This window comes from Balaenoptera acutorostrata, chromosome 12 (genome assembly GCF_949987535.1).
Source record: "Balaenoptera acutorostrata chromosome 12, mBalAcu1.1, whole genome shotgun sequence".
Taxonomy (NCBI): Eukaryota; Metazoa; Chordata; class Mammalia; order Artiodactyla; family Balaenopteridae; genus Balaenoptera; species Balaenoptera acutorostrata.
The window spans coordinates 28543955-28556725 of record NC_080075.1 but is presented as its reverse complement, the minus strand read 5'-3'; the positions used below and the strand labels follow the sequence as shown (position 1 = coordinate 28556725).

Below are 12771 nucleotides of genomic sequence, written 5' to 3'. Positions count from 1 at the left end.
AGGTATTGCAATTGCTTTTATCCTGAGGGCATATGTTTATTCTGAGTTGGAGGGAGTGGGGGTGGGAGCTGAGAATCTAGGATTTGCACCTCCTGAGGCACTTGTAAGGGAACAGAGAAACTACCAGAACTTTCTGGTGGAGACTTGAAAGGGGTAAGATGGGTGCTCAAGCCAACTTATCACTCAGCACATTTGCCAAATACTGGGGCTGCATGGAGCAGAGGACAAAAACACCCAAGGAGAAAGCCTCTAGAAGTAGAGCATTTTAGCAGACTTGGGAAAGAGTGATTAGAGTTGGGATCGTCCTGGGGGAGGGAATACACATTATAGACCAGGTTTTCAGTGGAAAATCCTAGAGGGCAAGGAGCAAACCAGGGGTAGATTGAGCCTTAGCAGGACTGCAGTCCAACCTTGACTCAGTGTAGCTCCTGAGTGGAAAAGGATGATTTGCCAACACTCTATCTGCTTAGTGCAGGGCAGGATGAACCCTCTCAGAAGAGGCCAACACCAACTGGAGCCTCTACAATTTATTTAGACACAATGAGTATCTTTCACCAAAATATTACCGGGTTCACCAAAAGAGAGGACCACATGTCTGAAAACCAAATGAAGAAAGAGACAATAGAAACAAGGCCCCAGGTGATCCAAGTGCTGAGGTTAGCAAAGTACCTTAAAATAACTATGATTAGTTTGTTCACGAAAATAGGTGAAAACATGGAGAATTTCTCCAGAGAATTAGAATCCATAAAAAATAAACAAATGGAATTTGTAGAACTACTAACCAGCCATTATGTACAAATCATATGCCAGATATATGCTACATGCTTTACACATGTAATATTACTTAATCATCTTAAAGACCACGTGAGGTATATTTTATGTGAGGTATATCTGTTTTACATGTGAAAGGAACAAGGGTTACTAATATGTTTGTCATGCACCTTCTCCATTTTTTTCCTTCTCTCCCACTCCACTTCTACTCATGAAAGGAGAAGCTGTGTGGGTTCTATTCCTGGATATTTTAAATAGGTGGAGAGAGACAGGACCTAAGAGGGAGGGGATTACGTCAGAGAGGCTAAGTCAATCTATAGAATATATATATATATATATATATATATATATATATATATATATATATATATGGCTGAGAGAGGAAGATAGAGGAACAGGGACTGGGGATACAGACAGAGTTTTAGTTTTTGGGTGTGCGTGTGTGTGAAAGGCTCTTGGAACATCTCCAGGTTAGATATGATTGAGGAGTAGAGGAAGAAAATTTGAAAAATGTCATTGTGGGTAATGAACTATTTCCTCTTTGGTGTTCTTTGAAAGCACACATAAGTTAATTTTAAAATTACTTTTTGTCCTCTGGGTAGTGCTTCTTTACATGCCATTTATATAGAGACAAAACCACATGGGACCACTAGATTTGTTAGGGTTACAAATAGATAAATACACTGAGGCTTAGAGGGGTTAAGTATATGGCCTGACTTCACACAATTGGGAAAATATGAAGCTGTCAGGAACCTAGGACCATCCGAGCCCAAAGCCCATGCCTTTCACAGACAATACGAATTACACTTTACCACAACAGATTAGAAAACTGCCTGGCCTTGACTCCCAACAAAGAGAGATAACAAAGGGAGAATTTCTACTCTAAACCTAAATTTGACTAAGGCTGAGGAATTAGTTGGTAAAATGGGAAAGTGGTAGAAATTTCAGGAAAAGGCAACCACGTTTTCCTGGATTCTGGGTAGGCAAATTTATATCATAGACTTTAACCAAAATCATAGGATCATATATTTAAAAACTAATTGAAATATGTTTGTCTCCAAAAAGAAATAGAACACACAGAGGTCTAGTGATAAATATAGCCATCCAGAAGGGCCTCATTGCAGAAGCACCATTTGAGCTGGGTCCTTCAGAATAAGACAGAATTTGAACAGATGGAGATAGGAGAAGGGACAACATGAAAAAAAGTTCAAAGGTAGGGCAATTTAAAGTTTGTATATTAATTTGGTTGGACTGTATGATACAGGAAGGGGAATAATGGGAGACAAGAATGGAGTTTGAATACCTGGCTGAGGAATACACACTTTAAGTATGATTAATAGTAAGCCACAAAATAGCTTTAAGCTGAAGAGTGGCAGGACCACTGCTGTGTTTCAAGAATATTAATCTGGTGGCAGATTGGAAAATGGATTGGGAAGGGGAAACACTAAAAGCATTGAGACAAGTTAAGAGATTATTGCAATATTAAAGGGAGGAGGGAAAATGAGGGAAATATGAATTAAAGGAAAGAGAGAAAAGAATACGTACAATAGATGCTATGGAGTTAGAGCAGGCAAGACTTAAGTCATTGGGTGAACAACATGTGATAGTTAGGGGAATGCTTCAAGAAGATTAATCTGGTCTAATGAACAGGGCAAATTAGAAGAGGGAGAGATTGGAGGTAGGGAAGCTAATTAGGAGTTTACTGAAGAAGGCTTAGTGAGAACAAGCAGCAGGAATGGGAAGGAAAGGACAGTTACAACTTATGTTATGAGAAAAAATTTGATATGACTTAGTAATGAAGTGAGTGTAAAGGGAGAGAAGGCTGAAAGTGACTGAGGTTACAAGCCTGGGTGAGTAGACAATGGTGGTGCTTCTATTAACAGAAAGACAGAAGTTAGAATGAGAAGTTAGCTGGAGGGGAAACAGGACAATGAGAAACAGAAGTCAAGAGATTTACCCGGGGAACTGATTACATCAGATTTTCAAAGAACATGTGAAAGAGGTTTAAGAAAGAATATAAAACCAAGGATGGACTTAAAGAAGCGCTGAAAACTTGTAAAAATAGGATCTGGAAGGTTAAAACGCTAAATAAGTCTTGTCACATAGTAGGGACTACAAAAATATTTGTTGTTGAATGAATGAGCTGAAGCTTGTGAAGAATTCTTCCCTCCATAACACACCACCTTTCAGGCTTTTTGCTGCTTGGAGATGTCAAGTGAGAAGAAAGAAGGAAGAGCCATTCAAACACGATTTTGCTTCTTCCTTTTCTAGGAAAGGAGAGTGGTCTTTGATCTGGATGAGGTGAAACACAAGAAGCACAAGATGGGTAAGGAGCTACTACAAGTACCTAGTACTAGTTTAAGTGAATTCAAGTCCAGTGATGTACAGAAGCTTGGGGTGCTAAGTGAAGGGAGAAGAATTAGCCTCAGTGTTGTGATCTGTGTTTATCTGGCTACACCTGGAGTAGGAATTTAGCCAAGGAGTTAAAAGTATGAGATATATAGTCAACAGAACTACATTCAACTACATTCTGACTTGGCCACTTCAGTGGCTGTGTGACCTTTGTTAAGTCACTTGATCTCTTTAGACTTCAGTCTTCTCCATCTGTAAAAATGGGGACAACAATCTATCTCACAGAGTTATTGTGAGAATTAAATGAGGTAAAGTATGAAAAGCACTTGGTTAAGTGACTAGCTCTTAGTAAATGCTACTGAAAATGAGTATCTTATTAGACATGGGTCAACCACATACTTGTGAGTTTCCATGAGAGAGGAGTGATAAAGAAGAGGTCTCTTTGGCCCCTACAGCTGTACCTGGCATGTAGTGCTCAATAAATTTTTGTTGAATAAATAAATAAATACAGATTCTCAAACCCCAAGTTCAGAGGCAGAGAGACTCTGATCTCATATAATATAAGCCAGGATGGAAGAGAATACTCTTTCCCATCCCTACTATAAATTATTATTGCTACATAATATTTAGCCATAATAGTTTATAGTACATACTGTAAACTATTATGGTTCATTGTTTGGCTGAATTATTGTTCCTCTAACTTTTCCCCTATTTCAATTTAACCATTCCTCTATTTAGGACATTTAAGTTGTTTCCAGTTTCTTACCATTGCAAATAACACTGAGATAAACATGCTGGTACCTATATCTTTGCTCCTTTTTCTCATTGTTTTCTTGGGCTATATTCCCAGTAGTGGAATTGAAGTGTTGAAGGGTACCACTTTCCAGAAAATTTACACTCCCTCTAGCAGTGTATTAAAATGCAACTGTCTAAAAAAAAAAAAAAAAAAAATGCAACTGTCTGTTTAAAATATAACGTACTGGGCTTCCCTGGTGGCGCAGTGGTTGAGAGTCTGCCTGCCAAAGCAGGGGACACGGGTTCGCGCCCTGGTCTGGGAGGATCCCACGTGCCGCAGAGTGACTAGGCCTGTGAGCCACAATTGCTGAGCCTGCGTGTCTGGAGCCTGTGCTCCACAACAGGAGAGGCCGCGATAGTGAGAGGCCCGCGCACCGCGATGAAGAGTGGCCCCCGCTTGCCGCAACTAGAGAAAGCCCTCGCACAGAAACGAAGACCCAACACAGCCATAATTAATTAATTAATTAATTAATTAATTAATGTAAAATAAATAAATAAAATAAAATATCATGTACTATAAGAATGTACTGAAGCCCCATGAGAGCAATTTCTCCCGAGTAGACCTCCAAGATCCTGAGGAATTGGGTAGAGTATAGTAAATGGAGCTCTTGGGCTTTAACAGTTAGGAGGTATCCGTTGTCTCTGCTCTGCAAAGACAGGAGACGGGTGTTCTTCAGATAGGAAACAGGAACTCAGTGGGTGGACCTAAAAGGGAGTGTGGGCTTTGAAACAGGAAAAAAGAAGTCTGCTTCTGATAGTGAAAGAGACACATCACCGTGCTGTCTTGATCTCTCATATCCTACTGGGTCAAACTGTTATTCTATATCCACTTAGCAGTCATACACGTCCTTGAATTGTATTTGCAATTGTTTTATTTTGCTTTCTAGGTGTTGTATTACTGTTTCATGTATATGCTTTTTTAGTTTTTTCATTTCAGGAAATGGTAACTCAGAAACCAGGCAGTTATTTGATACTTCGCTATTCCTCACCCCCTACATCCAATCCTTCACATGCTCTCTTTCTCTAAAATACTTTAATTGGTTTAGTTTTCTCCTCTTGACTTACAACATCCAAGTCCAAGCCACAATCATCTCCTGCCTAGACTACTGCAGTGTCCTCCTACCTCATTTTCTTGTTTTCATTTTTCTTCTGAAAGTTCATTTCCAAATTTTTGCACAATTAATTGTTTAAAAACTTAAATAGATGATGTCATTTCTAATGATTTCTTTTTGTACGTAATGCCCCAAGTCGTTTTTGGACTACAAATCTTTGTATGATTTGACCCCTGCTCACGTTTGGCTCCTCACCTTTTGGCTCTCTTGGTCCTTGCTCTTTTTGTTTCAGTCACAATGGTCATTCCACTCTTGATTTGAGGATCAGCTCTTTCCGGCCTTTGGGTCTTTGCACATGCCTTTCCCTGCACCTGGAATGCTCTTCCTGCCACCCTTCACCTAGCTAATTCCCATTCATCTGGCAGATCTCAGTTTAATTGTCACTTTCACAGAGAGGCTCTCTTACAGCAACCTCTTATTTTCCCTCATAAACTTCTCACAATTAAGAATATACATATTTAATTCTGTCTCTTTCATTAGAAAGTTTCTTGAGACCATAGATAATGTCTATCATAATAGACTGAATATCTAGGGCTTAGCACAATGTCTGGCACAGACTAAGTGCTCTTCATTGAAATAAACCATAATGTCCAGCACAGTGACAGGAAGAAAATAAGGTTTAAAATATAGTTACTTAAGGAAAATTCCCTGTTGCCATTTAAATGCACAAAATCAGGGATTTTCAAGTTTAGTGTCATATAACCGAATTCAGGAATTATTCTCTATAGTGTGAAACCAACAAAGGCAAGTCATATTTAATCCACATTTCAGAGTATGTCCAGTTTTTCCCTGTCCTCTGGAAGACTGGGACAGGTTTGGGATCAGGGCAGGATTAATTAGCTGCTTCTCTGTGTTGGGTACTTTAACACTCTTCCTCTTCTTCACTGGGTGACATGGGTACTCACCAGTAGGCTGTGACACAAAGCATGGAAATGCTGCTGATTTGTTTCTAGCTCATCCCATTCCAGCTGCCAACAGCTTGTGGGTCTGAGGATGAAGGGGAGTCCATATGTCAGTGATTCGCAGACCCCACTGGATTTTAGAGCCCTGGGAAGAGACAATGGCAGTGAAGGTCTCCTCAGAGATATCCAGAGCCTCGACGCAGATCCACTTAAATTTAGCTTAAGTATAAGACCCTATTGTGAAATCCTTTAGGTTAGGGCCTGTGAATTATTCACCTTAGTATGGCTAGCACCTATCAGGGTATGTGGCACACAGCAGAGTCTCAAAGCCTGTTAATCAATGAATGGAGCAGCCATCATGAGGCCTCAAGACTCTGATGGATATTTCCTCTCCTGAGCTCATTCTGTCCCATTCCTGCTGCAGCGACCACATGACACAATACTATGCTAAACATCTGCATCCCAGGCCTAGTTTTTCCATGGCAAGGTGCTGACAGAAGACACATTTAAGAAGAGGGTGCGTTTAAGAAGGTTCCCCAGCAGCATCCATGGTCACAAATCCATGGACAAGCTTACTCAGATAACTGTACATGGGTACTGTGATAGGAACTAGGAAGCAGTAAAAGTGGTCTTTGCCATCATTGCTAATTCCACCCTGGAACTGATTCTTCTGGAAACAGGAATTCTAGTACTTAAAGAAATGGGAAGGTGGGGTAGATCCTATGTGTCACTTGCTCCTTGAAGGTCAGATCTCTGTCATGATGGTATTCAATAAACATTTACTGAATGGATAAACATCATTCTGCTGATCTTTTTTTTTTCCTCTGCATTCTCAGAGGCTATCTGGATTTCCAGTCCTCATCCAGACTTCAGAATATCCTACTGAGGCACATCTTCCACAATCTCCTCATTCATCTCCACATACTAAGCAGCCTGACCTTACTCTTTCATGCCCATACCTGTAGTTGCTGCTTTGGAACTGACTCCCTGCTGCCTGACACTTGGGGATGCCCTTTATCTCTGTTCTTCCTAGCTGTGGAACCAATAAGAATAAATATTTGCATGGATGGGAGAGGTTCTCTTGGGCCATACTTGATCACCCGGAGCTTGTAACGAGAGGCTGATGACTGGGAAACCATCTGGTAGAGGGTACTGAAGTCTCCTTTGGGGTCATCCATTCTCAAGGAGCCATCAGCTGTTCCAGGGAGCAGGGATGGGCTGAGAAGTCGCTCTTGGAGATCACATTTCAGGCACACTACAATAAAAACGGCATTGGGGGAGGGATTGTTTGTCACAAGTTACTTCAGGCTATACAATTAAGAGAGAACATCTGCCACCCAATTCCACCTCCACCCGGCAAGTAAGGGTTGGGAGGAGGCCAGGGAGTGGACAGAGGAAAGTACAGTTGGTTTGGGAAGGCAGAGCAAGTCTAGAACAGTATTGCTCTACACAACAGGTAACTTATTTTCTGGGTGTGGCATGATTGTTTTCTTATTTTACTTCTGGGCTGGCTGAGCAGTTGCCTCGTAGTGAGAGATCTGGCTTGTGATCGGGTCTGAGAGGAATGTGTGTCCTCTGCGGAGGAGGCGGCTAACACTGAAATATGCAGGGCCTTTTGGCATTCACAGAAGGAAATTTTGCCCCTCCTGCTTCCCTGTGGCTAAGCTTTGGCAAGACTGCAGGTCCGATGAAGGAAGAACAGGAAAGCAGAAGTCAGGCAGTCAGCTGACAGCTACTGCTTCTCTGTGAGCTCTTCTAGGGACATTCGAGGGAGGGAGAGGAATAAGTTCCAGAAATAGTTTATTTTTTAATTCCCCAAGTGAATAGAATCTTCTGGGCCTTGGAACATGATTGTGGCACCAGACAACAGTTCTGAGGGGGCTTCAACTAACTGTGTATGGGTTATTCATCTGCTTCTGTATTAAGCTTTTGCTCCAGCAGGTACATTCACATGTCACAGTGTACAATGTTCTGTTGAACTAGATTTGAATCCTTGATATTATGAAGGTTTTAAATAAAATGTATATCGGGTTTAAATACTGTTAACAAACTATGAATATATGAGTGCTGCGTACTTGTGAGAAGGCTAGTAGTTGATGTCAGTGATTTATGAAATGACTGTAGTAACTGCAACATGAGGTAAAAATGAAAGTAGAAATAATGTAGAAAAAATAGGATGCCAGAATAGATGTCAGATCTAGCTGGCCCTCCTGGGCCTAGCAATCAGACCTAGACATCAATTCTGGGTGAGACAGCTCTTGGCCAGGTGTGTCCTAGAGCCCAGGAAGTGTAGGAGGGACTTTGCCTAGGACTCCAGCTTCCCCTCGTTTCCTCTGTGCCTGACTGCTCCATTGTTGGGTCCCTGGGCTTTAGGACTAGATGGCTGTGCTCATCTGGCTTAGGTTCTCAACTCTGGTTGCAGTAAGAATCACCTAGTGAACTTGCAAATGGTACTGATGTCTGGACCCTACCTCACACCAATGAAATTGGGATCTCTGGGGATGGAGCTGATATTGGTATTTTAAAAAGTTCCTCATGTGATTCTTACTGTAGCCAGGGATGAAAACTACTGGAATTGTTGTCTCAGCAATGTTCCAAAGCCGGGAAAAATGTTTTACCAGGGCTAGAGTCTAGAACCAGGTATGCTTCTCACCACTCAGACTCAGGTGCAGAGGTGGCAGACCCCCAAACCCAAGATATGGGAAAAGACACTCAGCTGAGGTAGACTATGCACTGTGAGAAAGAGGCCTCTGAGGCAAGCACCTAGAGAGTGGGTGAAGGGCCCGAGGCAGCTACAGAAGCAGGTGGTGTTGGGTGGAGAACCTTGTAAGGAGGAGTCAAAGTGAACATCTGAGGAGCAGTCCTCAAAAGATTCTATAGTAGGAGAGCTCAGTGTTTTTGTTTTGTTTTGTTTATTTTTTTGTAGGGAACCACATTTCCAGAAATCTACATATGGAGCAATGCATCAGTTTTGTAAACAATGGATAACTATGATATGGTATTTATTGTGCTTGTTTAAACTCTCATGTGGGTCACACCCACCCCAGAGGAGGCCTACTTTCTCTGGACCTCATTCCAACTTATGCCTGAGCATCTGGATTCCAGTGAAGACCTCCTCAGCAGAAGAGTCTGGATCTAAGTTCTACCACCCATCCTGAAGACCTGTGGTTTCCAAAAAATAATTGCAGATGGAGATAAACATTCTGGCTCTGACCCTGGTGCTGAAAGCCATGGAACAAGGGAGGGCAAAGCAGAGAAATTCTCAACACTACGATGGGCAAATGCCATGCAACAGTAGAAGAAAGGCTGGTTGTAGGAGCTCCTGGCTTTGGATGGCCCCAGCCCTCCTAACGAGAGATGTGCCCAGCACGAGGCAGCCCCTTTGCTCAAAATTGCCCAGCATGAGGCAGGTTGCATAGTAGGTAAGGGCCCAGGCTCTGGAAGTGATAGACTTGAGTTTGATGAATGTCCTCTAGGCTGAGAGTAGTCAAATGTATAAAATATAGATTTCTAATCCTAAGGGTTAAGAATGGGATCTGGAGTTGCCTGGCTTCAAATTCTGGCTTGACTATTAATTTTCTGTGCAGAAATGTTTAATTTCTCTGTCTCAGTTTTCTCATCTGTAAAACAGGGATAACATTATATTTATTCATTTTAAGACACATTTTTTTTCACTTACTAACAGCTCTATATATGTCTTGCAATCACCATCGACCAGACAGGCACTCTTAACCCTTACTTACTACTCTAATCTAAAATAACTCTCTCAGTAAGAATAAAATAATATTTCTAAGTGATAAAAAAGCAATGTGTCACATTTAATTGGCATTGTTTTTCTTTCTCAGTGGTAAATAAAATAATGGTGTATCTTATAATGGACAGCATCTTAGATTCAATGACATATGGTAATAGTACCTGCACCATGTTGTTGTTATGAAGGTGAAAGGGGATAATGCAATGAAAGGAGTTAACATAGTGCTTGGGGAAAATAGATAAGAAGTGAGCAATTGGTACTGTTAGTCTCGGACAAAGTTCGTGGAATGGAGGTCCTGGGAAGAAGATTTTACACACAAAAGAAAGACAGTAAAATCAAGGTAAGTTGTTAAAGGCATCCCAGGCCCTAGATTGAAATGTGGGGGAGGGGGAGGGAGATTAAGAACCCAGTGGCTATCCCCAGAAAGAAAGGACCAATGTGTGTCCTCCCCTTTGGGGGTGGAAGTCTGTACCCATTTTTCTCATTGAGCTCCCACCCCTAAAGGGGAAGACAAAATTTAGTCTGTTCCCTTTGGAGCTGTGGCTGACTATACTGATGGGTCCATTTGCAGGCCCTGCCGCTTGGGTCCTAGGCCAAGTTTCAAAGGGGATGGAGACTAGAAATGGCTTTATCCCTACAATCTAGTGGGACCTGAATTAAGTAACACTGCCAGCCAGAACAATATCCAGGACCTTGCTGACATGCCTGGAACACTGGTTTGACCTCTTGGTTTCCACAATTGCCAGAACATACTTTGTGAACATGGTCTAGCGCCACTAGTTGTATTCCCTGGGGCTTGCCTCTGTAGTTGCTTTAGTTCCCCTCAGTTTGGTGTCTCCCTATTGAGAAGACCTTTATTTAATCATTTAATTTTGGTTCTTTTCCTCTCCTCACAGGCCCTATTGATATTGTCAAGGTACCAGCTTACCTGAAATTATAATGTCAACAATATCTGCTGCATCAAAAATGAAAACTTGAGAAAACATATGATTCATTGTGCTCTTATGTAGTGTAGCTGATGCCCTATTATTGAGGTGTTTAAGTCTTTACACTGAAACTAACTGGCTCTTGCTGTCTGGGCTTAATCAGGCTCAATTTTCTAACTGTGGTGGTTACTTTTTAGAAATTCTTTTCTTACTCCTCATGCTTACATGGAGAGCATCATCCAATCCTCCTCCAATCCCTAAACCTCAGCTACTCTGTATTCTGATGACTTTCCAATCTAGAGTCCTAATCCTAGACTAGGATAATTATTATCTATATAATATGTTTTTTGGGGGTTGTGTACTTGGATTATCTCTGGCTCTGGAAATGCTGCTGAAACTCCGTGAAGGAAGAAGAAGGTGGACATGTTCTTGGTCTGTTCCATTGTTATGCAGCCAGGCTTTGAAGAAAATCTCCATGCTGACAACATCATTGTCTATAGTCTGAAGGTCAATATCAGTTCCCAGGATAGAACTCTCTGCAGAAGAAAGGGAAACAGTGGTTAAAGTGTTTAATTCTTTAATTACAAATTTTGAAAAATATAAAATATTAAATGCACCCATTTTTGGATCCATCAATTCCACCTCTAGATATCTAGCCTAGAGATGTTTTTGGACAGTACACAAAGAAACATATGCAAAGATGTTCAGTACAGCACTGTTGCGATAACGAACAATCAAAACCCCAAACAGGAAGCAATTCAAATGCCCATCAATAGGGGAATGTTTAAATAAATTATGGCACAGACTGTGGAGTATTATACAGCTGTTAACAAAGTAAAGCTAAATGTACTGACATGGAAAGCTAGGAGATAGTAAGTGAATAAAGAAAGTTCTAGAACAGATGTATGGTATGGACCCATTTATATAAAAATAAAACTGTTAGCCTAAGTGCATACATATGTATGGAAATGCCCCTTACAAAGCTCTGGAAGGCTATTATCAAACTGTTAATAGAGGACAGGAAATGGGGTAGAGTTCTGAGATACATTCACTTTTTATTATTCATACTTCTATACTGTTTGTATTTTATTGTATTCATGTATTTCTTGTATTGAATATTTTTAAAAAGTCTAGAATACAAGAACAGCCAAAAATAATATAGCAATGCAAGTTAAATACTTAGTTAACAAGGGGGACTTCAGTTTTATATTGTTGTTTCACAGTGAAAATGTATTCAGTTATTACCTCTGCTATAAAAAAATAAATTTAAAAAAGACTAAAAGAAAAAAAGATGAATTCCTGAGCTCCACCTTCTGACACAAATTATACAAGTTTGCCATTGACATACTATATCTCACAAGTGTGATTAGCAGCCAAGAAGACAGGGATGGTCTGGTGGAGTGTGATTTGATTCCAAATCTGAATGAATGAGACTAGGTAGGTGGGGTAATGAGACTTTGATGGTCTACTTCCTTCTTTAGACAACACTAGTTCAGGAATTGGGATCTAGGTCTGGAGGTACAGTTTGTCAGTAAAAGCCAAGTATAAGGTGATGGAGGAAGCACTGAGAGAGGAAATGAGACAAGAGCTGGAAAGAAACTGAAGAGGAACCTGACTTTTTTTTGCCTCACCATGAGGGACTCTCTGAAATACTTTTACAAAGGGCCTAAGAAAAGCCAGTTGCTCCAATGAATTAACTTCTATGTATGACTCATGGACCCCAAGGAGAAAGCTGGTTTATTTCTAGAACGACATTCCTGAGGACAAGTCTGCAGAGGTGGCAGACTCTCCACAGGAAACAAAGGGCTTCAGTCCAACGTATTGGCACCCATGCAGGGAAAGTGTGGTGAGGCTTAAGTGACTTCATGTTATATTTATCGACTTATTCTGTGGCTGAAAAGGGGCACCAAATGCATTTCTCTTTGACCAGTATAATTAAAACTGTACCATCGGCTGCTCTCGCCCTCTGTGATGGACCACATTCTGCCTATGGAATGTGTATCTCTCTAAATAAAGTCGCTTTCACTTAAAAAAAAAACCTCTGCCATCTTCTGTGGATTGTTTTGAGGGTTCATTAGCTTACTAGCTATTTCATTCATTGCATCAAGCAATAATATTAATTATGTACTACATAGAAGATGAAATAATATACAAAGGTA

At 40.9% G+C, this 12771-nt stretch overlaps 1 protein-coding gene across 4 annotated transcripts in view; it reads right to left on the bottom strand.

Moving 5' to 3' along the window:
• M1AP (meiosis 1 associated protein) overlaps positions 1 to 12771 on the bottom strand; it is a 90583-nt gene that overhangs the window by 13587 nt on the left and 64225 nt on the right. For all 4 annotated transcript variants that reach the window (XM_007184041.3, XM_057558614.1, XM_057558613.1 and 1 more), the window contains 3 exons: positions 10975 to 11148; positions 7025 to 7187; positions 5936 to 6077 (listed from right to left, as the gene is read on the bottom strand). In XM_007184041.3, coding sequence (XP_007184103.2) covers positions 5936 to 6077; positions 7025 to 7187; positions 10975 to 11148 — 479 coding nt within the window. The remainder of the gene's footprint in view (positions 1 to 5935; positions 6078 to 7024; positions 7188 to 10974; positions 11149 to 12771) is intronic.